Raw genomic sequence first — 26,938 nt, forward strand, 5'->3', positions numbered from 1 at the left:
CTTTTTTTTTTTTTTTTTTTTGTTGAAAATATTCCGAAGGTATGGCATTGTTTGTTTATTAATAAATTACCATTCAGTTGGAATGATCCTTTACACGTCTGTATATTTTAATACTTTAATTGAGAGAGAAAAAGAAAGAGAGGGAAAAGGGATTTCATAACTAACTTTGTCGCTGGAACAGCTCGTTCCCCTCCGCACAAATTCCAAAGACCATTTAGGAACTGCCAGGTCGAAAAATCCCTTTTCAGTCTCTTCTGCAATATGTTCCACTTAGTCAGCTCCCCTCATCCTCTAGGAAAAAAAATTTAAAAATACTTTCCCATGGCAGCTCTGAGTTGGCAAATAAACAAACACGTTTTGTTAGCAATTAATGGGCAAGACCTGGAAATATTTGACCATACCCAGTAGTATGACAACATTACAGCTTTTTTAATAATTTGCCTATGTAAGGATATCTTAAGCAATAACTCCGAGGTAGAAGTGAAGTACACGCATTAGATTCTTGCCCTTGTGTAACTGTGTGTATATCGAGCTATCGATCTCTGTGGGTGTATTTCAAATATTTTTTTATATAGGATTTACATATGTATCTATATTTAAATAAGGATTACATATTTATTTATAGCTTCACACACGCATTGCTTATGTTTCTTAACTCCATGGTAGATGCCAGCTCTTTTGTAGTACATATATTCTTAAGTATAAAGTAAGCATATAGAACACTGCTTCGTAGAATCTATAGCAATGCACACAATCACATCTGTGAAGCTGCTTCTATAATACTTATTTTTAATGTAGTATTGTATCCCAGATAAAAAGGAAAAAGGAAGTAGCTGGATTAAAGGGCACTTGTACAGTACAGTCTACCCTTTATATCTTTATGGTTCTACTTTACTTCTGTCCTTTAGGGACATTGCTAGTCTGTTGAAAGAGCCCAAATTGCTCGAGCTGAAATTATTGTAGAAAGAGTTAGTGTGGCAGATTTTTTTTTATATAGTTGAGTTGTTTTTTTGGTTTTTTTGCCTCCTTCCTTCCCTCCTTTTTCCTTAAATCAGAAATAAAAATAAAATAAAAACTACCAGGATGAGTAGCATAGAGTGAGCGTATGAGTAGCATAGCATATGAGTGCAGCATAGATTGAGGTCTTGTTAGATCAAGAATCTCACCTTCTGGACAATTTGCAATTAAGAGCCTAAAGGCAATGGGGATCACCTTTCCCCTTTGTAAATAACCACCAAAATGTAATAAATTCATTAACTTAAAAGAATCTGCCTTGTCAGTCAGACTTGGAAAGAAGATTATTTGATTACAGATATTTAAGGCCTAAAGTTTGCTTTCAAGATAATACAGTTTCCTATCTGTATCTCTTATCTAAAGGCAACACTTAGCAGTAATTGCTGTTGCACTGTTAAGGGTTACACTGTAAATAAATACAAAGGTATTTACAGTTAAACCTTATTACGTCGCTTTTGAAATGCGCTTCTCCTCCACAGCAATAATCTAATATTCAAAAGACACCTTCAGCAGATCGAATGAACCGGGATGTGTGTCATTTTATAAGGTTGGCTTAAAATATGTTTATTTAAGTATTGCACCGTCTTTTCTTTTTTTTTTTTTTTTTTTTTTTTTTTTTTTCATGCTAGTACCTTTACAGAGATTGTTGGCCTTATTTATATTGATTTGTTTGCTAAATTGGGTGAAAGAAGTTCAAACGCTCCGTCGTCTGGTTAAGGTGAAGTGAAGGATAAGCAAAAGTTGAACTCCTTCGGTCCGGGGGTACATTTTAATCGCACCTCCCCTTTTTTCACCAGTAAAAGGAAAGAAAACGTTACCTATTCCCGGTCGGTCTCACCTTCTGCTCCCCACAGTCCCTCCTCCTGTGCCGAGCCGGGGGGAGCTGAGCTGGCAGCTCCCACCTTCCTTCTCCGTGTGAGCGGGGTTGCCTGGCCAGGGGCACGGCGGGGCTTTCGTCGCCTCCCTCCTTCACTCCCCCTCCTTGGGAAGGGGAGCCCGGGCAGCGGAAGCTCCCCGTGTCCCCGGCAGCTGGGTTTGCAAGCGAGGTGGATGTGTGGTAACGCCATTTCCACCCCTCTCCACCCCACCCCCCTATCAGTATTAAAAATAAAACTAAAAATTAGAGACAGGAGAGGATAGAGAGATGATTGCATGTACTATTTGCCTGTTATTTTTGTTTCGATCAGGCGCCGGCTTTCCTGTATTTTGGGTTTTCTCAGAGGTCTCCAGCGGTAGGCTGTTTCTGGCGAAAATAAATAGGAGGGAAAGTTGTTAGCTCGGCTTGTTCTCTTGCAACCCGTTGCATTGTCAGTGGTGCTGCTCCATTAGGGGAGCCAAGGGGGGACTGTGTGGAGCTGGACAAGTGCCGTTTATAAACACTTTTAATTCTCTGACCGCTTCGCTGCTCTACGCGGCCTCGGCACCACGGGATTGCTGTGCAACTTGCGCTCCCCGAGGCCCTGGCTGCAAAAAGGATGTGTGTGGAGTGGGCTCGCCTGGCCCCTGTCCGGGGGACAGCTGGCAGTCAGGGAGGGAGTGAGGGAAGCGTTCTGCTCCGCAGCCGAGTAGGTCGTGCTGGGATCCTGTGTCCCCGGAGGAGATCCCTTTCCTGAAGTGACGTGCGTGATGGTGGCAGTGGAGGTCACCTCCCGGTTCTCAATAAAGCGGGCTGGCTCACCTCACACCTTCTCTTCGGTCTGTGTTGTAAAAAATTTTATTACTGTTATTGTCATCATCGTATTTCCTTCCCCCCCTCCTCACAGAAATTGTTCACAACGAAAATAACATTAGCGATGTAGAGAGTTCCCCCGGTGGGCAGTGAATAGTGGGGGCTTGGCAGCGAGAGGCGACCTTCCCTCCACGCAGGCCGGGACCGCATGTCCCTGCGCGGGGCTGCGCGGAGGTGGGTCGGGGGCGTTGCTCCCCTCTCCATTGGGACATGGCCTCCGGCCAGCGATGTTACTGATTTTGCTGCTCGAGGGAGTGGGAAAGGCCCGGCGGGCTTCCTAGAAATGTCCCCTCTCTGGGGCAAAGCAGTGGGGCGGTGGATCAGCCCGCGGGCAGCGGGGCCCAGAGCGGGGCTCGAACCCTTGCCCCTCTTGTGTTCTCCTCCCCTTGAGAGCAGAAGGCAAAACCGAGTGTACCTTCTGACCTGTGATTGTCTCCCAGCAGAACTGGGCCTGTCCTGAACGTCAAAAGAGATGCGGTCCGAGCCTGCGCGGAGTTGGGCACGGGACACGGGCCCAGGCAGCAGCTGGAAGGTGCTTCCATCGGGCCTCTGCATCTGTGATGGCAGCCCGTCCAGCCAGCGGGGACACTTGGCCCCCAGCCTTACCCGAGGAGCGTTCCTTTAGGTGCCAGGTTAGCACGGCACTTTGTGGTGTGTGTTTAGCTCAAGCTGAAATTTTCCAATACTGTTGCTTTGCTTTACAACTAGGGAAAGGGGAAAAAAAAAAGAAACAAAACAAAAACAAAAACTGCACCGCTTGTATAATGAATTTGAGGAACCATTCTGTTTAGCTGGTTCTGGTGGTTTGTTGTTTGTATTTGGTCATCTGTCACTTCAGTTTTGGAAAACGTGGTGAAAGGGAATAGTCTCCCTTCTAAGTTTCCTCCTCAGAATTTCTTCTTAAAGCAATTAAGAGTTCATATTACATTCTGCAAAGGTCATAACAAAAAATAGGAGCGAAGTGCATGCAAATAGTTGAGAGGACATGGATTAAAAACCCCTTCCCTATTTCCACAGGCCAGGTCAGATGGAGAACATAGTATGCTGAGGATGAAGACATTAAGACAGTGTTTCTAAATGGGCGTTTTACAATATCTGGGGCACTTTCTGAAAGACAAGGAGCCCGGAAAGGCGCTTCGAAGTTAGCACGGGAATAACTTTCGTAGTCGGTCCTAACTTAGTAACTATCGGTAACCCTGGGGTTGCAACCTATTGATCAGACCGGCTTTACTCTGGCGACACGCTGTCCCTTGCTCTCACCTTCCAAAAAAGAAAAACAAAAAAACGCCTCTGGAGCGGGTAGAGCTTAAAGCTTTCCTCTGGGCTCCGATGGGTTGGCTTGCGCGTTGCGGGTGAATCGCGAGGGGAGCAAGCCAAGGCTGGTGCGGGTTTTGCGGGAGGTAGCGTGGAGCGGCCGCGCACTATCCGGGCTTAGGAGGTGGGAGGAGGGGGGTGCTGAGGGTCTCGGCACCCACGTGAAGATGAGCGTGAGGTAACAACGCGGAGTCTTATTACGTCGTCTTGATTGCGTAGGCAAAAGCGTGCAGCTGTGAGACGCGCACATGGCTGCGCAGCGCACAGGCACCTGGAGAGAGGAGCGCTGCGGTGCGGCTCCCCCATCTTTTTCCCGAAATCACCCATTTCAAGAGCAACCGCTAATTGAACATTAACTTTCACTTCGCTTATAAAGTAATTCAAGCCCCTCAGTCTGGTCGGTCCATTTTTTTCCTCGATTCACTCTGTTGGGGCTGGGCAAAGTGGCTAAATGGTTCCGGTTTTCAGATGTGCAGATAGGTTTCTTGGCTAGAGGGATGAGGAGTGCGGCGGTGGGTGCCGTAGGGGGACCGAAGAGGAGGTGTCGCTGCGCGGAGGCGCAGGTGGCGCACCTAGGCGCGCGATCCGGACAGCGCGGAGAGCGAGCACAGGTTTACGCGGCGAGCTGCGCAAGAGGTGCTCCGGGCCTAAAGTATAGCGCAAGGGAGCTGCTCGGTGCTGCTTTCTTGGGACGTGCACGGGTTTCGATCCACCGGCAGGTCACACTCAAGCTCATAGTCTGGGAAGATCCCATTTACCCTTCCCGTGTGGGATTTGTTATTATTATTTATCCCCCTTTCTCTCTCTCTTTTTTTTTTTTTTTTTTTTTTTTTTTAACTTTTCCTTTCTGCCTCGCCCGCCCGGCGGTTTGTCTGTGCTGTGAATCCTCCCCAAAGGTGGTGCGGTGCCGCGATGAACGTAGCCCTCCTGGTTTAATTACGCTGGGGCTCATAAAGCTATTCGCTTCTTTCCAAAGTAATAAACAAACGTCGCGTTAGGTCAAGATTGATGGTGTCCATGCAATAAAAACGGGCCAGGTCAGGAAGGAATAAAATTCAATCAGAGCTCGCGGAATCATTTTTCAGGGGACAGAAAGACAGAAAAGGAGACAGGGGTCAAGGGAGACGATGTCGCCATTCACAGCACACCAGCCAGGAGGGAGGAGGGCGAGGGTTAACGAGCGATTGTTTTTTATCAAGCGGGGCCTAATTGAACGAAACAATAGCCACATCGACGGGGGAGGGACGGCTCTTTGCGCGGGGGAGTCTCCGCGGGGACCAACTCCGGGCACGCACCCCGGAACCGCGGAGCGCGGCGGGCACTGAGGACCCGCAGTGCTGTGACTCCCCCTTTCCTCCCCCCCAAAAAATGTTACACAAGAAATTCGAGCAACGTGCAGGTCTCCCTGCCTTAGTCCAGAAGCTGGCGGTGGTAGCAAACGGCCGTATGCTCAGAGGAGGAGGGCAGGAGCCCCTCATTTCTCAGTAAGGCTTCCCAAAAGGCCTGCTTGGTGGGCTGGAGAAATAAGCCTGAGCTCTCGCCAGGGTCATCCCGACTTGTCCGGCAGAATCAAGGGCCCAAAGTCACTTGCAAACAACCCTTCTCCCTTTGGGTTTAGTTCGGTGGGAATGCTGCTAGCATTCAGAGATTTGAGGGCCATCCGACGAGTCGTGGATGCTGGGGGATGGCCGGGCTCAGCGGAGCAGAGCCGTCGGGGGGGCCGCGGTGTGCGGGAAAACGGCAGCTGCACAACCCCGCAAAGAAGCTTGTGAGGTAGGAAGGCTCCTTTTGTCCTCGTCCCGCTTCGCCAGCCCGCTGGCGTTTTGCACCGGCTGTTTGGGAGGGGTTTCTCCCTCACCTCCTAAGCAAATGCCTCTGTTACGCAGATCTCCGCGGCTTTCTGGGCCCGTAACTTGCGCCTTGCTTTGTATGTGTGTGTGCCGCAAAATAATAGCGATTAAAAAGTATTGGGATGAGAGGAAGGTGGCTCGGGCTACTGGTGAGAGCTCAGAAGTTCTCTGGCTGAATGGGAATTGGGTGGTCGGCAATTTTTTTGCCCCCTAAATAAACACAGCTTGAAACAACTTGGGTGGGCAGAAGGGAACAATTTGTGAGCCAAAGAGCAAGTGAGCTGGGCAGGCAGCCGGCCCGTGACTTACCTGCTGGAGACTTTCACCTGACCTTTAGGTGTCAGGGGGCCTGGAAGTGTAGTGTATTACTCAAAATTCAGGTCAGCTGCTTTAGGTTGAGTTCAGCAGAATTAAAACAACAATGAAACCCCTAAACTGGAATCCTCACTCCTGTCCAGCTCCCATCATCTCTGGGGAGAATGCAGGAAAACCAACACATTTAGAACCATTACCTCTCAAAATAGATTAATTTCCTCCAGTAGAAAAAACGCAAATGATTACACGAGTTCAGGATATTTATATATTATATGAATCGATGAATAAACAGGTCATGTCACTACAACCGTTGTCCCTCGGAAGGCAAGCACTTGGTTTAGAAGAAATGCTATAGCCGTCCTCTCCCCACCCCCACCCCCCGGTTCCTGGAATTTATTTATTTGCCAGAACATTTAAGGGACCGAGTTTAATTTTTTTAATAAATATTTGAAATAAAGAAAAAGAAGACTGTTTTCCATTGAACGGTAATGTAAAAGTACTGATAATATCGTATAAAGCAGAAGAGAATTGTTTAAACAATGTCGGTGCTTGCAAGACTGCCCAGTGTAAATACATTCGCACAGCCTTTTTGATGCGAGTTTCTACTGGAACTGGAACTCTTATTCTGCATGCGTGTCTATATATGTGTATTTTCCCGCTCCGATGGTGTGAAATAGGTCTGCAGCTGCAAGCTAGCGGAGGGGCACATCTCCTTGGGACAGGGCTCCCCGGCTGGCACGACCGCGGCTCACGGTGCGGGCAGCGGGCGGGAGGGGTGCGATGAGCTGCTCGCCGCTTACCCTTAGCGAGGATTTATGGAAGTGCTCGCGGCCAGCGCTTCTAACCTCGCCTCTCAAGGATGGGATAGATTTAAAACCATATAACGAACTGCAAAAAATTACAGCTTTCTCCCATCTCCATTCCCCGCCCCCCAAGCACTCCGCCGGGGGCGGGGGTGGGAGGGGGACAACTAAGAGGGGAGGGGGGAACGGAGCGCGGAACGAGCCGGTGCGAGCTCATTAGCAAAGCAAAGGTTGCAATTAGCGTCTGCTGCTGCGAACCGACCTCTCCCCCGCCCGCCTCCCCGAGCCCCCATCACCAAATAATTGTAAAGTATCTGTTGATGTTTTTCTTCCACCCGTCAAAACGTTGGAGCTCTGCCTGCTCCAGCGCTCCTTTTTTGCGTTTGTTGTGTCTGGAGACAATGCTCCGCCAGCAAAGTATCCGAGGTGAAAGAGGGTCACAAAGGGAGGCAGGGATCTCGGCCCTGCGAGCCGGCTGGGGGCCTTCCCTCGCCTCGCACCCCTGCAAACCTGCCTTCCAGGGCCGAGGGGGGTGGAGGGGAAACGACCTCCGGATGGCGATGTCGGTGTCCCTCTCCCCGCACTGCCCCGGCCTGCCCTCCTGGTCGGGAGAGGAGAGGGAAGAGGATGTGACCCTTGTATCGAGACGGGGGGACGCGGCTGCTTTATGTGTCGGGGGAGAGGCAGGGGAACTACTCCGTTTCCCCAAGTCACACCTCAATTTTATTTTTCTAAATACCCCTCTAGCAATCGATCCGTCTCCGTGCGCATCCAGGGCTGGGCTGGCTACGGAGACATTTCCCACCACCCACCCACCTCATATCCCGGCGTCTGCTTGCCCGAATAGCGGGTCTGTCTTCCCCTCCCCAGCCCCCATTTGCTTTTACCCTTCAGGCTGACGCTGCCCGCAGGAGGTGTGCTCAGGAGGTGTATTTTTAGATGGCGCTGGCGGTTTTACTCTGCGACCCCGAGGAAACCCCCGTCGCTTTGTCTCGCCGGCCTTCCGCGCAGGGGCCGGGGAGGAGGGAGGTTGACGGCCTGGCTGCGCTGCTGCAGGGCCCTGGGGTAGGGCCGACCCCCACTCCTGCAGAGGTGGCGGGGGCTTGTGCTCCTCTGAGGACACCCGCCTCAAGCCTCCGCCGGACTTGCTGCTCTTTGCGGTGATTTTGCAGCCCACGACTGGTTGGTGGTCCCGAGAGGAAAGGCCTCAGGAAAGGGGAAAATAATAATAATTTTTAAAAAGGCTTTGGTGGCAGTTTTACCTTTGGCAAGGCAAGGCTCTTGGGAATTAGCAGCGGCCGCACGGCGGAGGCGAGGGGCCGAGTTACAGCTATGAGAGCGACGGCTGCGACAGCTGCGGCGGGTACCGAGGAGCGAGCCTAACCCCGGCGCAGAGGAGAGGCAGCCGCAGGCAGGGCCTGGCTGTCTCTTTCCAGCGGGCCCCAGCCCCCCGCCACCCGCTGGGCAGGGGTTGGGCCCACTCTCCTCTCCCTGCCCTCCTGAACCCCCTCCTCCCGACGGGCGTACGCCCGGACAGTCCCCATGGCCCCAGCTCTTCCATTACTAATCGCGCTTTCACCCCTCAGAAGAGGCGCAGGGTATCCTGCTCCTCTTCCCAGGATGCGGTGGGACAAGCTGCGCGGGCGGAGGCCGGCCCGGAGCAGGCAGCGGAGGCCCCGGCACGCTCCCGGGTAGGCATTCCCCTCCCCGGCCTCTGGCAGGCAGGGCGGCCGCAGGCTGGCCCCGGCGAGCGGCCGGCCTTCCCCTTCCAGCCCTGCCGCTCCGCCGCCGGCGGAGCCGGTCTGAGTCCTCCTTGGGCGTGCCGGGGACTAAAAGCAAAACCCACCTTGCAGCTTGCTTGCTTTGCTGCCGCCGGCGAGACGCTTGTAAAAGGGACCAGAGATACTCGGTTATTTAATACTGGAGCTGCCCTTTTAAATTAACGAAGCTGTGATGACCCTACATGAGACAGGATCTTTCCGTACCTGCGCGCACAAAACGCTTGACATGCACATTAATTAAACCGAAGTACAGAACATTAGTCTGTAACTAGTGTATTACCTACTTAGATAGATATCATCTCCCTAAATCCCCGCGTGGTTTTCAAGTTTTATTTATTTATTTCGTTTTCAAGAAGTGATTCCGCCGTCACTGCAAAGAGCGGTACGTTAAGGAGGAATTAAAAATCGTGTCGGAAGGTGGTGGTGAAACCGAAAAGCAGTTCGGACCTTTGCCAGATTATAAAAGAAGAAGCGGGCCAGTGCTAGGACGCACATTTTGTCAGACCAATAACATTTTTATTTTTTTTTTTACAAAAGCAGCAAAAAGACACTCACTACAAGGTTACAGTGTAGGGACTGCTTGGTCTAGAACCAAATTTTGCCTTCCTATCCCCTTTCCCGCTCACCCCCGAATACAGAGAGCGAAAACGGGGAATAAAAATGCTTTTCTTGAATGTGCTACAGTTAGCGATGCCAGTGGAAAAAACAAAAAAAAAAACCAACAAAAAAACAACACCTCCGAGGTCGAAGGAAAGTTGGCAGCTTATGTAAAGGTTCCCAACCCTCTGCTAGATGTGTGAACTAATATTCAGATGTACGAGGAAACCTCCCAGTGAATCACTGTAAGAAAAAAAAATAGTTCCCAGCAATACAAAAATACCTTGTCATGAAAGTGCCCAAATTTATTTTTTATTATTATATTTTATTTAGTGCCCCACCAAAATTTTGCCACCCGCAGCCCGTGACCGCTTGTCCGAAGCGCTGCTGAGGACGCTCAACCTTCGTTATGCCCGGGGTGTTGGAGCTTGCCCTCTCCGCCACCCGCCCCGACGCGGGGGTCGTGGCACCACTGGGCACGGGGGGAGCCCCTCGGCTGCGGGGGTGTCTGGCGGCGGCCCGCAGAGCACAGCCGCAGCCTTGTGTGTGCCCGCGGCACAGGGGGTGAGTGTGGACCGCAGGGGCTGAGCAGGGGACTCAGGCGGTGTGGGCATTGCTGGGCAGGGGGAACACAGCTACTGCAAAGGACATGCACCCACGGGAGAGAGGAGGGGGTGTTGGTTGTTTTTACTCTAAAAAAAATAAAAAGGCGTAGCCACGGAGTAGTCGTACCCGTTCGGAGGGAAAACGCCCCAGGAGACTTTGTGTAAATATACCCACGGTGGGGAGGATGGTGTATATACTCGTGTGTGTGTGTATGTGTGCGGATTGTGAGCTCGACCCCCAGACCTCCCCACGGTCGGGGCCTCCGCGCCCACTTCTGCATTAGTTTGTGCTGGGGGAGCCCCGCCGCGCAGCGGAGCCTGTGTGTGTGCGCTGGAGCGCAACAGGGACATTTCTCCCGCACCCGACAGGTCCCGCCGGTCCCCTTCTCTCCAGCCTGCGAGGGCGCGGGCTACCTGCACCTGTAGGAAGGAATCCCAAGCAGTGGTTGGGCTCCCGTCTTTCCCTTTCCCAGTGTGCTGGGGTGGTCCCGCGGGATCAACCCCGAATGAAGCGGCGGCTTCGGCTGCCCGGACGCGCACTATTCCGCACCTCGCTGCTCCCGGGGCTGCGGCCACGGCCAGCTCGCACATTTTCCACTGCACCTCTGGCAAACGCCGCCCTGTTCAGTCCAGGAGTACAAAGAGCTCTCTCTCTCACTCGGGCAGCCCGGCTCCTCGCAGACTGCTCCCGAGCCCCCTCCCGTCCCCCCGCACCACTTCAGTCACCTCAACCACTCCCGAGACCAATCCGAGTCGCTGCCCCCAGCTCCCCGCTCAGCCCCCCTGCTCCATCACCCCTTTTAATAGGGATGTCGCCCCTCCCCTCCCCAATGCAAAGTAAAAAACCAAGAAGGTGCACTCGGAGAAGGTGCATCACCCTTCTGTGTATCTCTGTACTTTGGATCTCTCCCTTTGCTTGTTTTGAGGCATATAGCTAAAATGATGGGTGTAATTGGTGGGTGGAAGATCCTAAACCAAGGGGAAGTACATGGGCCTGACGACCTCTGGATAACCTGGGTACCTTGGCACGAAAAGTACAAAAATATTTACTCACCTTGAAGTTTCTATTTCTTTAAAAGCTTTTTTATTTAGTTAGTTTTTATTTCTTAAGTCATCTTTTGAGATGGTTCAAGGTCTAATTATAGTACGCAGCAAGAGGATGTAAAGGGAATGGGTTGATTCTAGAAGGGCAAAAACCAAAACACCCTAAATACCCAGACTGGGAAGGTGCTGGACAAAAAGGCTTTCTGTGACTCACACTCTGAAATGAAGATCTGGAAAATGCTTACAAGCCACCTCTGACTGGTTTGAAAGCGATTCCAGCAATTAGGAATTAATTCAGCATGGTCAAAAGGCGATTTCACTGCAAGTTATATCAAGTTATCCAAACTTTTACAGAGTTCAAGTGGTGGAAATGGGCTGCTGGGGTGGAGGTAAGGCTGCAGGAAAAAATACAAGGAGTGTTCAGGAAAGGCAAAAGAAGGGAAGCCATGTAGCAAAGGCTGGAGAGGTGGCAAGCCCATGTTAATGCCAGAGGTTTGTTGCTGGTACTGGAAGAAAGGGGAGCTTGAGGGGTGGAGGGCTAGGGATGCTTTTGGTTTTCCTTTTCAAATGGGAGAAAGTACTAAAAACGTGCTGGAGGTCTTAGGTAATAGAAAGATGAGTTTTAATTAAGAAATGGAAATCAGAGGGCTTGCTGTCCAATCAGTACCTCGGGTACAGTATTAAGAGGAGGTGTGTGTGTGTGATCCCCTCCCCAGTTAATTGGAGGAGCCAGAGCTAGCCCAGGCAGGACTGACCCTAGGATGATGTGTAGAGAGAGAGGCACCAGGAAGGTGTGGAGAGTGGGAAAAAAACTGGGCTTTTTCACAGGGGCAGGCCAGCAATAAAACCATCACGTAGAGGGGTGGCCACCCACATCGGGCTCACAGCAGTGCCAGTTGTGGGGTGTGTCCCTAGCACAGGTCCTGTGACACCCACGGGCCCAGGCAGGGCTCAGGCGTTGGGGTTGTTTCTCATGAGCTCCACGTCGGCATCCACCATCTCCCTCACCAGCTCCTGTAAGAGGGAGAGAGGCAGATGAGGGTCCCAGTGCAGGGGATGAACAGGCAGTATCTCAGATATGACAGCTCCCCACCACCATTCCACCATCCCCTCAAGGCAAGACAAGGAGGACACAGGGCTTTACTGGGCTGTTCCCACAGACCTGGCCCTGGCTCTGTCATGGGAGTGGTGGGATGTTCTAGAAACTGGCTAGTTCAAGTCACAGCCTGTGTCTCTCTGCTGACACTGCAACATAAGTGACTGCTCTTTTCCAAAATGTTGATACCTGCCAGGCCCTTTCCAGGGTAGGTTGGCAGAGCCAATAGGAATGCTCTGTGCTGCAGTCTTCAAAGGAAGAGAAGCACTTCACTGAAGCAATCCCACTGAAAATGGGATTACTTGGTGTGCCCAAGTCACCCGATGCAAAGGTCTCTCCCTCCCTTCCCCTGCTTGTGGAGTGCTCTTAGAAGACACAAAACCCCAGCAGATGCAAAACATGCCAGAATGACCACTCACATCAAATGTGACTCTTGGCTTCCAGTTCAGCTTTTGTCTGGCTTTGGTACAGTCCCCTTGCAGAAAATCCTGTGGAATAGAAGAGAGAGACACTGTGAGAAGAGTCCACCATCCTGACCTTGATGGCCACCCCATTGCTCTTTCTTCCCCACAAGCCAAGAACAGATGGAGCCACGGTCAGACTTTGGAGGACGAAATATTTCTCTTTAAGACACAATTTTAGTGGAAGCTCATATGCCTATAAATCACCAGGAGGCAGCATCCTTTCACCAGGCTATTTCAGACTGAAAGAGTTATTCTTTGTTTTTGTGTGCGCGCAGGGTTTGAACTCCAGCCTTCCAGCCGTATAATGGTGAACATTTTATAAGAAGTTGTCATATGTCTTAGTCATGCTATTGAATGAGATGTTTCAAATTCTTTTCTCCCCCATTTGTTTAAGTAATGTAAATCACAGAGGAAACATGACAACTATTCTCTTTCAAATAAAAATGTGATCACAGACAGATGATGCTGAAAGACTATTATGAATATGGGTAACCGCATGCAACAGTGGTAAACATCCAGCTTTTGAATACCTACATCTTTGTTTTCAGAGCATTTTGAGCATCCACATGGAAAGAAAAATATAAATATCTCATAAATGGAAACAAATTATCTTTAAACCATTACAGAAACCAAGACTTTGGTCATAATTCGCCTTACTGTTCAAGTACTCTTAAAAGACTTACCACACCAAAACAATCCCACAAGCAGGCATAAAAAATAACATAATAAAATTAAACAAAACCTCCCCTCCTTTTATTGCCTTTCTAATTGAAAAAAAGAGACCAAATGTTCATTTAAAATTCAAATCCTGTGTTTAAATACTTAGCTTTTTTCAACTGTATGTGTTGATATAATCCAAGATATCAGCTCTCCTCACAAGCTTCTTTGCACTGTAGCAGTAAATAGTAAAATTATATTTGTCGAAGTTTAAAGAAAACCAAATGAACCCAACTTTATTACAGAACAAGAAAGCTAAGGCTGAATTCTGCTCTGACATTTGACTCTGGTGGTAACACAGCAGGAGAAAAATGCGCGGACTGCTTTTCTTCTCCCTTTTCCACTCTATGGCCAGAGGAGGAGCTAAGGAGCACTTTCTGGCTAGATTTTTTGGGATTTTTTTTTTTTTTTTTAAACTACACTGCCACACACTACATTTTTCAGATGCTATCTTTTGTGCATGTGTTGTTCGGGTCATGTTAAGTTCCAAAATCACCTCATCCTGTGCAGTAAAACGTAGGAAATTCTTCTTCATAACTGTGCTTCAGAAAGCTAGACAGCTCACTTCCAGAAGCAGAGGAAATCCACCAAAGGAAACATAGTACTGAAGAAGGGGATGTGGAACAAACATGTCTGCTGAGACTATTTCAGGCAGCATTTTACCAGTTCAGTCTTTCGGCTAGAAACGTTTCACCCTCCCTTCAGGAAAGAGTAAACAGATGGATCAGAATTTTATGAAAATAAAAAATGCTGCGATTTCCTTAAATTAGACTAAATGGTTTCCTACTGCAGCTCTATAATGGCTTTTTAGAAACTGCAGCAGACATTTGAGTCCAACTCATGCAAAACCACATCAGCTTGAGGGATCCCCTGGAGGGTTGTGTGAATATGGATTGCAAAATCTGGTTTGAAATGGGAAAGACTCCCACTAGCTTTGATAAAATTTGGATCAGACCCTAATGTGCCTCATGAAGGCATGCCTTTTATCTGGAGTTTGGTTTAATTTACATTATATATGTGTGTATATATGTGCCTGGAAACTAGGAAATCCTTCTTAAAATAATAATTTCGGTATAAAAACAATTGCCTTTTATTCAGTCCTAATTCAAGCCATTAGGTAGAAGTTAAGTGTTTGAATACCACCTAGTTTATGACATAAAAGCCATGTTATAATATTTGGATTTTCATTTTTATAAAAGCTGTGTAAGTAATAATTTTATATCCACAACTCTTATGTAAAAACATCCTTAAAACAGCCTATCTAGGATACTGACTTCTAATTTGAAAAAATAATGGACAGGGAAGAATAGAATGAATTACCATTGCCTGCTGTATATGTAGCTGCATTCTGCTTTTGAACAGCTTGGGAGCAGTCTTTTAACTTTCTTGGCTTTTTGTTAAAACAATTTATCTAAAAAAATACTTTACTTAATTCCATCTCTTAATTAAAAAACATAAACACTCAGCTGCTGAACAGGCCAAAATAAGATTGGAGGAAGGTTGCAAATCAGTAAAAGTGAAGTTATTTGCAGCGCTGGATTATACATAGAGATAATACAAACAACTAGTGTATTAAATCAAATTTTAAGTATATAAAAAAGTATTTTTCCTTTAAAAGTTCACATGCTTTAACAATGATGCAGTAAAGGTATTATGGCATAATCAGTGTACAAAAAATAACAAAAAAAGATTTAATATATATGATAATACAAATTCCCCATCTGACTTACATTAAAAGATTTTAAATGGCTCTCCTGGAGAAGTTTGTGTACTTTTGACAAATGCTACTTTGCAGCTAGATTTACTTGAATATAACATTATGGACAAAAAGTGTCTTAGGTACTTTTAGGAAGGTTCTCTTATGGAAGTTACTATGTACAAAGAGCACATGAAAATATAATAATAACACCATATTACATCTAAATTCAAAGTTTGATTGTATTCTTCTTAGTACAACTTTCAATAGTGGATAAAAATGATGACTGGAAAAAAAGCTATTCCTGATTAGAGGATTGTATTGCAGTCCTGTTTCCTGTATTTTTCTACAAACAGCTCATAATATGAAAACAATAAGGTAATTACAATAAAATAAGAATATTAAAAAAACCTCCTCATGAAACAGAACAACTGCTTGTTTATATTATTCAAGCCTTTCACTGAAACCAGAGATACATCTATCATGCTTCCAAAATGAAAAAACCAAACACACAAAAAAAATCCCCACGAAGCACAAAAAACCCACAAGCAAAAACCTCTGGCATGTTGATCATTGAAGGGCACTGATTTTTTTGTTTGTTTTGTTTTTATAGCACTCAGATTATGAACATAAAATTCAGTCTTTGCTTTTAGTCACCCATTTCGGCAGGTACATGACCTTATTCTCCATGCAAATACAGTAAACATAAGTGAATAATAAAAAAACAAGCTTTACCTGCAAGTTAGGGGTTGAACACAACAGTCAGGTAAAAATCAAAGGTGCAGGAAGACAACATCAAGTTCTCTGTTGCCCTTACTATGAGGGTAAATTCTAGTAGAGTACCTCACTCATATCTGCACCTCACTCTTGTAAAACTGTCTCTCAGAGAAAAGAATGGGTTTACCCAATGTGGGTTTTCCTGTTTTACCTTTTCTGTAAATGAGGCTGTGTAACTGTGTAGAAAATACCCCATTATTACTAACTCTGTTTTTATGATGATTTAATTTTATTGTCCAAATGTGCAGACAAATACATACAGATAGAAATTTGTTATGCAGTGTGGTAAGGCATTTTAATTATTTTGTTTTAAAGTCCGTGAGACAAAAATGTAAAATATTTTAATGTAAATATCACATTTCCCAAGCTCTTGTTCTGAGTGTCATCATGACTCCTATTTTGACTCACACAGTGATTGATCTGGTTTCACTGTGCAATGTATCACTGTCTCAATCAATTAACTTTAACTGAAAATTTAAAGCCTTGAGACAATGCGAGAAAAAGGAGATAGCATGGCCTGAAAGAAGGCCAAGGCTTCCTTTATTACTCCAGCTCAGCTGATTCCCTTTAAAATGTGCTTTCACTGAAGCCAGCATTGAGCACCAGCTATTGCTTTCCCTTACACCAGAAGAAAACAGATCCAGTCCTCAGTAAAACACCTGCAATGGAATGGTGCCCAGCTCTGCTCGCTGCAGCAGAGAGAAGGCTTTACCTCTAAAAATAAACAGACTTGATCTAAGCACACAACAGTTTTACTGCATCTGAAAAGCAGCCAGGGTTATGTTCACAATCAACACAACTGCAACAAGATGATTTGTTGCATCAGAGCTCCCATAAGTAAAGAGCACAGACCCAGCTCAGTGGAGGCTCTGGCTTACGTGTTTAGTCTTGTGCTCCTTTGCTCAAGAAGTTTTGTCAGGAAAGGATTCCTAGAGTCTAAGGTCCAAAGTTTTCTGCTTGAGTTTTATTTTCCTCATGTCCTTCTTTAAACTAACACCTTTCTTCTTCTTTCTCACTAAGAGAAAAATTAATAAATATAGCTACTTAGGCATTAGCTTGCAGATTTGCGTTTTCACCATTTCACATATATAGGTGTTTATCTTATAAAACAGTCTCCCCCTTTGTGCACTTTGTGAAGCATTTTTCACAGCAACTTTTAACAAGGGCTCATATAGTTCACCTGAGTAGTAACATCAGCCACACAGTGTACATGCATTATCTGTTACAGCTTGTTGCTCAGACAACAGCCTTTTAAAAGTCTTTGCTGCAAATACTCAGAAGACTGCATGCACTGCCAACTAGGCAATTCTTCCACCATCACCCTTATTCTCCATTCCCTGGTGTCCTCCTGCACTGGCCACCAGGCCCTGCGATGTGATATCTTAACCCAGATATAAAGCTGGAGAGAAGATTCTGTGACTTCCCAGCCAACCTGTTCCCTGTCCACTCCATTAAGAAAAGCAGTAAGGCCTTGCTGAATAAGAGTTGAGCCTGCAAGCACGCACGTTGCTGGTGGAAAATTCAATACACAGTTCATCTAAGCTCAGATCAAACCTCAGGAGTCACAGAAATAAGCACTGTGTCTGCTGTACACTGTTCTGAAAGTGCTTCTGGAGATCGCGAGGCAGAGAGCACTGGCTCGATTTATTTGTAGAGGGTGGTGTTTGTTATAATATCTATAGTAACAGGGCAAAAAACCAGTATAATTATAAAGCTGGAGACTCCTATCTCCACAGCGAATATGAGGAAACTGAAGATAAAACATGTCAATGAGCAAAGTCCAAGCCTAATGAGGAACACAGTAAACATCTTCAGGAATTTAAGAAGAGCAGCAATTTGTCGCTCAGTTTTCATTTTTTCTTTCCACTGTTCTTAGAAAAGCAAAGTTGTGGAGCAGTTAAAGTACCAGGGGAATAGAAGAATGCCAGTGAATTTGGTTCCTGATCTAAATTTGTTTTAATGCAGCATGAACAGACTGCTTTCCACTCTTGGGTCAGCAGTCTTTTGCAGAAAGACAGTATTGTTTGCAAAGAACCACAGGAAAAGGCAAAAGGCAAAAGCAACCAATTGGCTGAAATTCACGTATAACAAAATGCCATTTAAAATAAGAGGCATAATGTTTTTCCCGTAGCATGTTTTCCTGTGCAAATCCCCTCCCTATTCAGAAAGCTCAATTTTTACTAAAACCATGTCAAGGGGGAAGGGGAGAGGGAAGAAAGAATTGAAGAAAGGGCTGATTCTGCACGTCTGATGGACCTCGTCAGACTGCAAGTGCCGGGCATCTTTAGGGTAAGTTCTTATCTCAGGACTACGCTGTACTCCAGCAGTAAGGTGTCAACGCAAGCCACACAGTCAATAAAACCTGAGCACAGTCTTCACTTTTCCTCCAGGAACCAGGGGCATTAGAACACGGGCTTTATCTTATCGGTTTGATAATCTTTAATTTGACCAGCTTCCAAAGGGTTAAGGAGAATGAAGTCAGAGCAGCAATAAACATCAGGGCAATAATAACAGTAATGGAGCTCTGCTCCCTCCTCTTCCCAGCCCTCCCCTGTGCCTTTTCCACTTCACCGCTGCCTATCAGCCCAAACCCATGCCGAAGCCAGACCTCTCTTTCAGTGACAGGGGGTGATAAGAGACGCGAGGAAAACAGCAAGCTGTCTGGTCTGCTCAGGAAGTCGGGGACGGGTGGCATTGTCCATCAGCGGGGCCACGCGGCGGCCGGAGGCCAGGAACAATGCTCCACTCCAGGGAAATGGGCTCACTCAGCACCGGCTCTGGCAGTCCCCCCTTCCCCCCAACGTGGCAGATAAAACAGCAAAGCAAGGGGAACTGGCCTCGGGTGCCTGGGGAGCCTCGTCGCTGGGCCCTAATCGCTTGGGTGGAGCTGGTGCCCCAGTAAATGGACACCGGGCTGCAGTCCGAGTGTCCCTGGGAGGAGAGCTTGTGCAGGACTCATGCCATGGTGCACGCACCAGCGGAGCCGCAGGCACAGGAGCCCCTCGCAGGGCTGAGCATTACTCAGATCTTTTAACTTGCCAAGTGAAGCCTGAGAAAACATCTTGGCTGGTGCCGTCCCACGAGCCAGATAAAATTCCTCCTGAATTACAGCCCAACATCCCTGAAGCCAGTGCTGAATTTCACTCGCTTTGGATCTGGAACTGAGTTGGCCCATCAGGAGCCATCCTGCACAGGCATGGGAGTAGCTCAGCACCAGGGCATCCTGCTGCGAGTTGGGCCAAGGGTTCTTTTCAAGATCTCACACATGGGACAGGCTGAAGGGTGTTTCCCCCACAGCAGGGAAAGCCCCGATGCTGCAAACAGCAGAATTCCTGCACCAGCTGTGGTGAGGAGGGTGCTTCCCTCCCTCTTGGGGTGCCCCAAGGCCCAGTTCTGCTCTTGTGGGAAGACATAAAAGGTGTTCCCTGGCCTGCATTGTTTCTAGTTTACAGGAATGCCTCTGCTGAAAAAGCAGGGGACTTCTGGGGGAACAAGAAGATCAAACCCACTGTACTTGCCACACATACACACACACACACACACCATAATTATGATAGTTCAGGTATTAGTCCTGGACACATAAATGTTTTCTTCCTGATATGGCCTACTCATTCATCCAAATGAACACGTCACAGAAAAAAATCCTTAGCTTGTTTGCTGAAATGCAAAGTAATGCTTAAATGCTATACACTCCCATGAACCAGACTAAGCTTTTTGCAACTCTTCTTTGTAAATGCTGGTTAAAGGTGGTACCCCTCCTGTTGGCCATCACCACTTTGTAGTCTGGCTGCTGCTAGGAAAGAATGTGAGACCCCCTGCTTCAGGGTAAGTTGTATGTGGAAAGGTTTTGGAAAAACATGGATTTTGCATGACATTTCTGCATTTTGTCTCCCCAGCAGAGGTTTTGGGGAGGTTACACACAACCACGTTTCTTCAGGCTCCCTGCTCAGAGGGTAGAGAGAACATCTGTGTGCCTCCTTCACATCTCTAAAAAAACATCTTTTATATGAAGTGGAGATCAGCTGCAGTATAGGAAAAGAACAGCATCCTTCACTTTTCACTGGTACCTCAAAGTCCTGCTTTTGTTCACTATTAAAGGTGTCCACCTCTTGCTTCACTCTGGCCTGAAAAAATATTGGGTGGCTAGAGTACCAAAATCATCTCTTCATCATACATGGCTTTGTTACCACACATAATATGCCTTATTTAGAAAAGGGCATGGTACCTTTTAAAAATGTTGTCACAAAAAAATTGTCACGATTTTTTTTAATCAACTCCAATTATTTTTCTTATCGCTCCCTTCCCTTAACATGTTTTGAAAAAAATCAGGAAATCAGTCTGTGAAGCTGATTTCAGCATGGTTTAATGTTCAGTAATGGCTGCATTTTCTTTCTGTAAATAGTGGCCCCTAGGGTTAGCTGTCTTCACTGACTAACTTGTCAAGATGAATAGGAGAAATAACCCCAGAAAACGATGCTGCAAGGCTACTTAGTTTCTTCTCTTTTTCCATGAAAATGATTTAATTTAAAACAACTTATATTGGAAATGTTAATAGGTTTAGATATGATTGCTAGTCAAATACCAAATGATAACCAGCAAAACAATGTGTTCATTGCCCACCTCACTACTCCGAGGGCTTCTTTGTGACTTGGGCTGAGCAGGAGCCCCATTCCCTTTCTTTGTTATATGAACCTCTGTAATCCTGTGTTAAGACTGGGGGAAAAAGGACAGCAAAGGGATGGATACTCCAGTCTTCCTGTCCTCCTCCCCACTATGGATTAACTAGTACCAAAGAGTTGGCATGGAGGATGCTTATTAATTTCTCATTGTTTGAAAACCAGCTGTAAAATACTCCCTTCCTGAAGTATGGGGGATGAAGAGGGGACCTGCCACTTCCGCAGGCATAGCGACTACAAACTGCCTTTTATTACTGGCTGTTTTTTTTCAGAAGTGGCCTCCCTCTATGTGGTAATAAACCTGACCTAATTTATGGGATATATCACCTTTCCCCCAACCCCTCACCACAGCATTCCAATTTCTCACTAAAACTCCCATCTGATTTGAAAACCCTTTTTAAGACACAATATAAAAAATAATTTAGGCTGTGAAAGGCTTAAAGAGAGCTCACGAGCTGAGGCTTTGTTACCCAAGGAAAATAAAAAGTCCATTTTAAACACAGCATATGGAGGGGACTCAGGATGGATGGCATGGGGCTCCTGTTTGCAAGAGTGAAGCTATCCTTGTCCAAACAGCTCCAGTTACAGAGCAAACAATGGTCCACAAAAAGGTTGAAATAAAACAAGGTAAGATAATTTCTGATCCTGAGCATATCCCAAATGTATTCTTCACTGTGCTTAATAGAGAAGGAAGTCCAAGCAGTGGCCTTTCACATGACATCATAAAAGCCTAATTTATCACCAGCCACCAAACATCTAGAAAATCATAACATCCTTTCAGGAAAACCATGTGCAAAATAATCAGATTTACTTTGATGAAAGCTTTAGTGCTTGGGTCCAAGTAGGACACTACAAAGAATAACCCTTTGCAGGTACTAGCCTACAACAAAGCAGGTCACATTTAATGTTTCAAACTCACACTTTACTCATGACAAGGCTTATGCATTTCCTGCCCATAAACAAATGTATTTCTATTCTGCACGTGTGTTCAGCCAAGACTGCAAGATAAAAAAACACTGGTCACTGTTAAGTCCAGGCAAGGTAGCCGTCTGCATATGTCCTTTACAGATAAAAATCATCCTGATGCTTCAAAACCAGGCACTGTGTTCCCCACTCCCTTGCATCACAGTACTTTGCAAGTGCATTTGGCATATGGGTTGAGTATGACCACAGCATCTCACAGCTTTTGAAAGAATGCTCTGCAAGTCACAGCCTGAGGTTCAGGAGCACATATCTGACAGAAAAGTAGATTTGCTTCTCTTCTTCCTGCTTTTTAGGTTCATTTTATGAAACCCCAAGACTGAACTGTTAAGAAGTTTAACTGTTCAAGGCCAGGTTGGATGGGGCAAGGAGCAAACTGGTCTGGTGGGAGGTGTCCCTGTCCATGCTGGGGCGTTGGAACTAGGTCACCTTTAAAGTCTTTTCCAGGCCAACTCACTCTGTGATTCTATGATAACCACTTCATTTTCACTATAGAACATCTGCAGCTTTTGACTCACTGTACTAGATGTGCATACTGCCATTTCTAGTTGGGACAAAAGATAGTTGGGTGCCAATGTTTATTATCATGGCTAGTAGTGGGCTGCCTTTACACTGGTATGTCAACAGGTAAGGAGGAAAAACTGAACTCCATAAAATTTACCTGGAACTCTACAGAGGAATATAATAAAGCCCTCCCAGCACACTCAGCATCATGGCTATGCTGAACAGAGGGGTGCATTCCACCTGACAACCTCCAAAAAAACTTCGTGAAAGATACTCCCCTCTGTCTATCCAAGGCTCTTGCTGTTTTGACACTTCTTTATCATTGTTTTTTTTGGCAGCCAGTGTAATCTGTCTTGATGTAAAAATACTGCTCAGCAAGCAGTATATCTCTGTAAAATCAATTTGCTTCACATTTGCAAATGAAATTAAACAAGTTTGCTTTTTGTGTTGATTTGACAGACAAAACAGACCAGAAAGCATTTAATAAATGGCTACAAATATCAGCTACCTAGTGTTCAAGAGATTTTTTTTTTTTTTTGTCTGTAATGGAAGTTGGTTGGTGCATATTTAAGGCCCACAGATTCAGAGAGCCATTCAGTTTACTGATCCTCTTGCGTAAAAAGGCTCCTGGTGGTCAATGGCCACAGGTTCTTCTGGTCTGACTGGAAAAATAACCAGCTTTTCCACACTATTCCTGGTTGTTTGCTGTTGCATGATTAATAAAAATAACTTCCTATTACATTTCCTGCACAGGAAAGCCTAGAAAAAAAATTTTCCTAGTCTATCCTTCACTTTCTCTCATAGCAGACATCCAGCCCACCACGAAATCTCCCCAAAATAAATATATTTAATCAAAACTATTTTAAATTGTAAAACTAAATAATGTAAATCATCACATTAATTACATAATTATAGACTTATACATATAATATGCAATAAAATTGCACACTATAAAATAATATTTATATTACCTACTATACATAATCTACATAATACAAATACAATAAAATGAATAACACTATTTTCTTTTAAAATAAATCAGTATTTTGTTCTCTTTCATCTTTCCCTTTCCTTAGGCACTTGATTTCCCTCACTTTCTTTGTTGTTTAAATCTTTCACATTTTTAAAATTTATTTTCTTGCAAAATCCCCTCTCTTTTTTATTGTAAGGCATTTTTCTTTCCTAATTTCATGTCTCTCCCAAGTTCTCTCCTTCACTCAAGATCTTCCCATGGCTCTAAGAATCATTCTCCTGCTTCTCACAAATATTATCTTAAAGCCAGCCTTCATTTCCTATCTTTTCTTCACCCTTAAAATACATCACCTTACTGAGATTTTTTTCCATTCTCATTTCCACTAGAATGATCTCCTAATTTGATTTTTTTTCAATTTTTCCCCAAGAGTTATCTCTTCATCCTCATAAACTTCTTCTTTTTTTTTGTCCAGAGGTTCTCCATCACATGCCGGCACCAGCTTTCTCTTCATTCAGGTCATGAATTTTGTGTAGAATACTGCAGGGACAGGGTAGCAAACTATGTTGAAATAATTTTTTAAAAAGCAAAAAGGATTCCTAAAGCTCACAGTGCCACTTTCAGTAGGGGTAAAAAGCAAATTACTGTTCACAGTGGTTGCCTATAAAATTCCACAGATTGGGCAGTGTGCTCACCATATATACATTAAAAGCTTGCATAATATGCTCTATTTCATAGAATCATAGAATCATAGAATTGGCTGGGTTGGAAGGGACCTCTGAGATCATCAAGTCCAACCCTTGATCCACTACTGCTGCGGTTACCAGACCATGGCACTGAGTGCCACATCCAGTCTCTTTTTAAATATCTCCAGGGATGGAGAATCCACAACTTCCCTGGGCAGCCCATTCCAATGCCTGATCACCCTCTCCGTAAAAAAATTCTTTCTAATATCCAGCCTAAACCTCCCCTGGCACAACTTGAGACCATGCCCTCTTGTCAAAGCATCACCAAATGCAAACACCAAATACTACTTCTTGAAGTCTGTCCTCTCAATGACCTTCTTCACTTAAACACTTTCAATTAAACAAGAATTTTTTAGATCTGTTATCAAAAAAATTCTTCATTATTTCACCCTGCAGCAGTTGAATATGAAAGAGCATTATAGAAGGAAAGCAGTGTTTCTTAATGGTCCTGCCCTACCTCCCACCCCTCCTTTAGTTCCACAGTTAAAAAGTAAGCAGACTACTCAGACACACAGAGCAGTACGCATGGGCTCAGAATACTCCAATGCTTCCACCTGTAACGTATTTAAAATGTGAGGTGTCTTATCCATCACTTGATTCCTTTACAAGGAAAATGTCTCTTGAGACCATTCACACTGGGATCATTTATTGCAGAGTGTTGGTATGAAAGACAGAGCTGTTCCTCAGACAAGCAGCTCTATTTCTCATTCACATTTTGGCAAGGCAGAGATGTCAGGGAAGGGTCCCATCATATGTTGCACAAACACAGAAATGGGAGCCCTTCATCTGAAAATCAGCTCCCAGAATATTCTGTTAGAATCCATCTACAGCTTGCTTTGCTTTCCCAGTGCAGTTCACCAGTAAACTTTATGTCTTGGTTTAACTTGTTTGATGTACACAAAATAGAACTGCTTGACAGCAGCATTACAATGACTATGAAGGACCACCAGAGAAGATAGATACAGATTTTAGATAATTAATCAATAATCATGACATTATAATGGCAAGAAAGCACTATCATTGCCATTTTACAAAACTAGGACACAGGATGATTTACAGACTTGACAAAAACCTTGGAATAAGAAGGAGGAGCAAGAAGAGAACCCAGGCTGTATTCCACCCTTTCCCTCTGACAAATAGCTTACTATAGATAAAGCATCTGAAGCATTCACAGCAGAGCTAATCTGGCATAATTTGCCCTAAGTATTTGACATTGATTTGTAGCAGCTCCCCCATCAGCAAACCACTCCGAGGATGAATGAACATACAGCACCTTGATGCAGCAGGTGACTTATTTAACTATGTATTTCTTGTTTGTCTAAAGTTTCACTTCTATTTCTGCCCCTGGATTTTCTTCCATAGCTTCTTTCACATAAAAATCAAGTTCTCACCCAATTAATATCAAAAAATAATAGTCACTTGCTCAACTTTTCTCCTCCAGGCCTCTATTATTCACTTGGTAGACACAGACCTCATTAGTTTATTGGTTTGTCTTCTGTACTCTAAAAGACTTAATTTTCATCTTTTCAAAGATCTTCTCTACATAGAAAAGGTCAGAGCAAAAAGTTAACATGTCAAAAATTTGAGATTTGGGTACCAAAGGAACCCGGAACTTTATGCTTTATGAAAACAAACAAAAAGAAGAATTTGATATGAATTATGGGACTGCAAGGGTTGGAAACACAGAAGAAACAAATTTATTTCACTTCGCTGTCATTCAGGCAAGGATTCATTCTGTTACTTACACAGCAGTGGAATATTTTCCTTTTCCCTAGATTTCATTTTCACTCGAAAAGATACCAGGCTTCCTCAAAACTTATTAGGAATGCATCATCCCATGTATTTTTAAAGAAGATATATAAAGGATTTAAATCTTATTACAAAAGCTCAACACCTTATACACTTTTGTCAGGATAGGCACAAATTAATGATTAAATTTCCACTTAGTATTAGAAGCATGTCTCATGATGTACTTCTACCTGTTTAACAGTGCCACCCACGACATCTCACTGCAGTAGCACACACATGAAGCATGAAACAACCAAAAGCTTTAGTAAACAGACAAACCCAAACCAAAATGGTACCACAGCTTCTAAATGAGCTCCATAATACACCTGCACATGGTATATGGCAGAACTGCTAATTTCTGTGGTCTTGAGGTTTGATTTGAAAATACAGACTGAAATTGTTCACCGATACAAAAAAAAAAAAAAATTAGCCTGGCATTTTACACTAAGAAGACCCAAATAAGCCAATCATATAATTTAAAACTAAACCAGGATATATTTTAACAGGGTATAGTGCAGTCAAGTCCCGTGAACTTACTATTCTATATGGGCAGTGAACTGAGAGTTCTGACTTTTCATAGCATCTTTTGGCATAATTTATATTTAAATAATAGGAGTCAGGATCATTTTCACCAACATGAAAAAAAAGTTCAGATCTAATCAAGAGGCAGTACTGACATGGCCTGCTCTATGCTTGCTTGAGCACGTAGGCAGCAGCTGGCACCTCCACGGCTTGATCATTACAATTTCTTTTCAAATTATGCCTGTCACACAGGTTAGGAAAACATGAGTAATTAATCATAAACAGCATCATAAAATAATAGTAAGAAAAAAATTAATAATAATCCAAAAGAGTGTTTGGGGCACCTCCCTAAACCACCTTGGATTTCTGCCGCTTCTGCTAAGAGAGTTTTCCTCTGTGTACTTTTTAATTATTTCCTTCATGAATCCTTTAAGGCAAAGAAGTTTGTAGAGACTGGAAAAAAGCACATATTAGAACTGATGAGAACAGTGATATGCAAAAAACCAAAATGCCAATTAAATGTTCACTGAACTACTGCAGCCTGATTTTGAATTGCTTATGGCAAAGACTTATGCCTAACTATGACATGACTAGTTCAAGATGTGCGTGTTTTAAATGCAAAATTTCTGAAGCTGCCTGTTCCTTTCTTGAACCATGCACTACAGACGGTCACTGGCTGCAGTATTTCTCTTCTGGCCCACCAGCTTATTATACCAACCTTACAGAAATTCTACAACACAGCAGCCCCAACAGTATACGGAGATCTAATACCTCCTTTAGCTCAAATCATCAACAACCAAGTTCTTTCCTATCTCAGTTCTACAAAACCAGAACAAAACAACACAGCAGTAGAGACTGAGACTTTGGACCATATTATTAACAATCCTAAGCAGGCTCTTGCAGCCTATTTTTATGCACATGGTTACTGGAACTGAGCATGCAATTCTGG

At 45.0% G+C, this 26,938-nt stretch overlaps 1 protein-coding gene across 1 annotated transcript in view; it reads right to left on the bottom strand.

Moving 5' to 3' along the window:
- Positions 1-11,405: 11,405 nt before the first annotated feature.
- GMDS (GDP-mannose 4,6-dehydratase) overlaps positions 11,406-26,938 on the bottom strand; it is a 420,922-nt gene continuing 405,389 nt past the window's right edge. The window contains exons 10-11 of the mRNA XM_030446078.1: positions 12,568-12,636; positions 11,406-12,066 (exon numbers count right to left, since the gene is read on the bottom strand). Of these exons, the coding sequence (XP_030301938.1) occupies positions 12,004-12,066; positions 12,568-12,636 (132 nt within the window). The 3' untranslated portion in view covers positions 11,406-12,003. The remainder of the gene's footprint in view (positions 12,067-12,567; positions 12,637-26,938) is intronic.

This window comes from Calypte anna, chromosome 2 (genome assembly GCF_003957555.1).
Source record: "Calypte anna isolate BGI_N300 chromosome 2, bCalAnn1_v1.p, whole genome shotgun sequence".
Taxonomy (NCBI): domain Eukaryota; kingdom Metazoa; phylum Chordata; class Aves; order Apodiformes; family Trochilidae; genus Calypte; species Calypte anna.